The sequence below is a fragment of the Hippoglossus hippoglossus genome, chromosome 8, assembly GCF_009819705.1.
Source record: "Hippoglossus hippoglossus isolate fHipHip1 chromosome 8, fHipHip1.pri, whole genome shotgun sequence".
Lineage (NCBI taxonomy): Eukaryota > Metazoa > Chordata > Actinopteri > Pleuronectiformes > Pleuronectidae > Hippoglossus > Hippoglossus hippoglossus.
Window position 1 is genome coordinate 22,939,820 of NC_047158.1, and position 5,000 is coordinate 22,944,819.

Sequence of the window (5,000 nt, forward strand, 5' to 3'; positions counted from 1 at the left end):
AATTGACCACGTTGAGAGAGGGTCTGCATCAGCAGCGAGGGGCGGAGTCAGGCTGTAGGAAGCAGCGGGCCGAGCGGCGGGAGAGACGACGGGCAGGATGCAGAGCAGGGGGGCGGGGTTTAAATGTTACTGTAAACATTATGATCATATGACGAGCGTTTCAATCTAAAAATAGGCCTCATGTGGCCACATGAGGCCTCATGAGGTCTCATGAGACCTCATGAGGCCACATGAGGCCTCATGAGGTCTCATGTAGCCTCATGAGACCTCATGAGGCTACATGAGACCTCATGAGGCAACATGAGACCTCATGAGGCCTCATGTGGTGCTGTCACATGTTGTCGACAGCGGCAGAGTGGCGGTCTCAGTGCGTGGGGGCCTGATGCAGAGCGTTGAGCGGGGCAGCGATGCAGCTTCAGAACAGCCGGGGCAGGAGAAGCCGTCGTCTGGGGACTCTTACCATGACACGAGTCTCTGAGGACCCAGATGTCCTCGAAGGGACACCCAGACTGAGACAGGCGGCTCGGAGACAAACCTATCAGACACAAAGACTGTGTTGTGTCAGGGGCGGACCGAAGGGGGCAGTGTAGAGAGAGTTTACGTCCTGGTCTCTGACAATATCCAGGAGAAGATGTTTACACCGTACGATGCTACATCACCTCAAAACAAGCGCTCCAACTTTCACCCTCAGCAAATGAAAACACAGCATTTCCACAAACAACCCCCCCCCCCCAGTGTGGTTAGAGTTAGGATAAGTTCAGGTTCAAGCAGCAGCAGTGAAGAGGAGGATAAACACCAGTGAATGACGACAAATAAAAAAACAATCCAGAAGAAAAGCAGCTGACGTGTATTTATATGAGTCATAAATCATAGTGAGTGTGTATATTCATCCTCAGTGAGTTTCAGCTCAGACACTTCAGGGTTGTGACACTAGGAGGCGCAGTTCCACCACCAAAGGTCCAGTGATACACTTGTGTGTGTTCTGAGTGTGTGTGTGTGTGTGTGTGTGTGTGTGTGTGTGTGTGTGTGTGTGTGTGTGTTCTGAGTGTGTACCTGTGCTGGTAGTGAGGCCGTTGGCGAGCGGCAGCACCACATGGGTGGGGGGTGCGTACAGAGTGTAGGAGTCGTCGGTCTGCGGGGCGGAGCTGAGGCTGGAGGAGAGGGGGGCTCTGGACAGCGACTGCTGGCGCTGGGTGGGCAGAGAGGCGTGCCGGGACAGGGTGCCCCCTACAGGGGGAGGACAACAGGAGGAGGGGGGGGGGGGGGTTATCAAGCTGATGGTTAAGGTGGAGGTGAGTGATTAAGACGATGATGGAGGGGTGGAAGCAGGAGGTGAGGAGGGGGGGAGGCATGGGATGATCTGGAAGCAGGCGGATTAGTTCCTGACTCGGGGGGGGGGGGGGGGGTCTCTCTAACGTTTCACCTCTAAGACTCAAAACTTCTTAATTGTGTTCAAATTTAATTACATTTTTTTCCTGCAAAATGAAAATGTGAAATAAATCATCTGGATGAAAACACGTTAAACCTCGTGGAGCGGTTCTGATGTCTGAGGTTCTCGTGACGTGAGAAACTGAGCGACTACAGAAACACGTGCTTCGTTTGACTGACCGTTCCTCCGGCTGATGACCTCCACGATGGACGGGGGGAAGAAGCCGACTCGGTCCGTCCCTCTCGGGCTGTCGTGGATGTGGCCTTTCCAGCGTCCGTCCACGTGCTGCTCCATCACCTGCGGGCGGCGAGTCAACTAATAAACCACGTGGGATTCTGAGTCATCCAACACGGCAGATTTTACATAGTTCATTCAAACTGTGAACTCAACACGTCACAGACACAAAAAGGCAAAAAAGAATGTGTGGTTTTTTCAAGACTTGATGTGTCTCCTGAAACCTTTGACGAGTCTGACTCCCTAACCCTAGAGGTGAACGAGGGGCGAAGCGGTTCAGGTGTCTCACCATGATGATGTCACCGGCTCGGATGTTGAGGGCGGTGGGATCGTGGAGGTTCCAGTAATCCTTCAGGGCCCTGACCTGCAGAACCCCCGTCGCATCTGTGCAGGAAACATCTGGAGTTACATCACACTGAGATGACGAGTCCAACACGAGACCGTAACATCAGATTTCGTGATGGAGTGAATACGTCAGTGTGGTTGGAGGTAATAAAGTTCACACAAATAAAGTTGAAGAAAAACTTGACAGAAAAAGTAAAAGGAGAAAATGTAAAGTTGTATAAATCTGAGATCAGTGAGAAATGGCCGCTGTGTGTTTGGACCTCGGAGCAGCTGCTTGATGTCCTTGCTGGCGTGTGAGGTGGTGAACTGATTGACGATGTCCAGCGCCGTCTGGTTGTAGGTGTTTCGGATGTTGACGTCCACTCCGGCCTGAGGGGACGAGACAGGACCGAAACATTTTCCATGTTCACAAGTGAAATCATCTTGTGTCTTTGATGTAAAACAAAAGTGTTTTAACATGTTCTTCATTTTTTTGTGTTTGGTCCATGTTACATCTGCTAACATGGAGGCGTTTATGACCTATACTGCAGCCAGCCACCAGAGGGCGATCCGGTCGTAACCATAGCAACAGTGATGAGTTCCCTGTGAGGCTGAAGCTCCATCAGGTCCTAATCTCCTTTGTTAACTTGGGCATGTATTTTAAAACTATAGTATTTTACAGATCATTTTGCTGAGTTGAATTTTGTGTGTTGTATGTAACAGGAAACACGTATGTGCTCGTTATACTATTGTCGTCTTGATTCTCGTGCACGTGTGCGGCCGTCAAAGTGACCAGGTAAACACACGGAGGTGTGTGATGAACTCACATCCAGCAGCAGGCGCACCACCTCCGTTTTACCGTAGAGAGAAGCTTCGTGCAACGCCGTACCGGACTTGGTGGTTTTATTGATGTCGATACCGGCCTGCAGCAACAGCCTGGAACACACACACACACACAGACACACACACACACAGACACACACACACACACACACACACACACACACACACACACACACACTTTATAACGTCAGTAAACATTCAGGAGTTTCTGTCTCAGTCTCTAGTTTCAAGTCTTCTTCAAACAGCTGATGTTCATCTAGTGAATTATGATCATTTAGAGTCAAACAGACCATAAAGCACCGGATGTGTTGGGGGGGGGGGATACCACAGTGTGATTGACAGCTGGTACTGTCCAATGGCAGCTGCTGTCTCACCGTATGATGTCTTTATGACCATTTCGGGCGGCGAGGTGCAGTGGCGTTGTGAAGGCCGAGTCTGTCGGCTCCTTCCTCTCTCCTTCCAACAACGCCACCACCATGTTACTGCTCAGAAGCAGCTGGGCCACCTGAGAGGAGGAGGAGGAGGAGGAGGAGGAGGAGGAGGAGGAGGATTGTTAGTGATGGACTTCTGCTGCTGGACAGAAACACAGCAGCTCAAAGAATGAGGCTCCGTCCTCAAAAAGAAACCCCCTACAACTGAAACACACGTCACATGACCGTTCACCTACACTGGTCATGTGATGTAAACAGGAAGTAGATGTCTCCTCTGTCTCCTTTGTATTAACCGCTGGTAGTCGAGTCATGTGACTGATAAGAACCAATCATGAAGGAAATGTCTGGGTCCTCGTTTACAAAAGTCTCAGTTTCTGCTCAAACTAAAACGAGACCAGTTCACACAAGGCTCTGATTTAGAGGCTGGAAAACACCACCAGGCGTAACCATAGCAACAGGGATGAGGTTTACAAGTAAAACACGCTCACCTTGACTCGTCCGAACTCACAGGCCAGGTCCAGAGGCGTCTTCTTGGCCTTGTTGACCAGACACGGGTTCGACTGATGCTGCAGCAGCATCTCAGACTGAAACCAACAGACACACGTTGTTTTCATTCTCTTTACACACTGAAGTTACAGTAATGTAACTATAATGTACCTGTGATGTAACAGGAAAAGAGTTAAAGAAACTACTCAGTGGAACGCACGTGTCAGTGCGTGTGTGTGTGTGCGTCTCCACCAACCAGTCAAGTTACAGTTTGAATCGATTTATAATTTGTAAAATGTGGTTTTAGTTTTATGAAAGACATAATTAGATTTTGTCATAAGTGTATGTTCCATTTCTTCATTTGACCAGAGATGGGTTCCAGACGTCTCTCTCCAGACACTGAGCTGTTCCCAGGCCTGATGGGATATGTAGTCCTGCTCAGAGAGTTCTGGATCTACCTCTGGGGAAACCTCCTGGAGGGAGTCCAGGAGGATCCGGATCAGACTGTCTCCTTTCCACCACATAATAAACATATGAATTTAATTCTTGTAGTTATGACCAAAACGTGTTTGGAGAGGAAACAGGGATCTTCACCTTTCACCATCAAATTCTAATCAGTTCAACTCTGAATCCAAGTGAATGTGTTTCCACGAGCTGTTCCTGAGGTATCGTGTTCACGAGAGACGGACGACCCAGAAACACGAAGCCTCCAGCAAAACAAAAAACAACTATAATCTGTTTTTCAGACATTTTGATTGGTTTCAGCTCTTGATTCATGATATTAGGACGAGTGGAGGCTGAAAACAGATTTGAGCTCAGTTCACCTACATTCGTCCTAATCCTGGACTCAAAACAACAGAGTGTCGTGTAGGAGAAGGAGTCATGGTGAGATCTGATCTCAGGATTAACACAAAGACCAGTGTTCACTTCACCGCACACACACACACACACACACACACACACACACACACACACTTAAACAGGGTCACTCATAATCACCCAATAATCTGATCACAGCAAATCCACTCAACACCTCCCTCCAAAATCCTCCTCATCACGTCTGACTCCCACAGACGATGCAACACAATCACACTGTGCTACACAACTACATCACACAACCACAACTACATCATCCTTGTCCGATGTGACTTCCTGCGACCCCTTCACCAGAATAAAACTCTAGCTAAAGCCGTGTCGTGTTCACGCAGTGGAGTCTACAAGGATGCACTTACAGAAGAGGACTTCCAGGGGGC

The 5,000-nt window shown here is 49.1% G+C and overlaps 1 protein-coding gene across 7 annotated transcripts in view; it reads right to left on the reverse strand.

The window, feature by feature from the left end:
• LOC117766007 (caskin-2-like) overlaps window positions 1-5,000 on the reverse strand; it is a 51,281-nt gene that overhangs the window by 8,591 nt on the left and 37,690 nt on the right. For 3 of the 7 annotated variants that reach the window (XM_034592690.1, XM_034592687.1, XM_034592688.1), the window contains exons 7-14: window positions 3,750-3,845; window positions 3,205-3,335; window positions 2,815-2,923; window positions 2,269-2,377; window positions 1,953-2,047; window positions 1,609-1,726; window positions 1,054-1,227; window positions 461-535 (exon numbers count right to left, since the gene is read on the reverse strand). In XM_034592690.1, the coding sequence (XP_034448581.1) occupies window positions 461-535; window positions 1,054-1,227; window positions 1,609-1,726; window positions 1,953-2,047; window positions 2,269-2,377; window positions 2,815-2,923; window positions 3,205-3,335; window positions 3,750-3,845 (907 nt within the window). The remainder of the gene's footprint in view (window positions 1-460; window positions 536-1,053; window positions 1,228-1,608; window positions 1,727-1,952; window positions 2,048-2,268; window positions 2,378-2,814; window positions 2,924-3,204; window positions 3,336-3,749; window positions 3,846-5,000) is intronic. The other 4 variants (XM_034592694.1, XM_034592691.1, XM_034592692.1 and 1 more) reach the window with 3 other exon arrangements.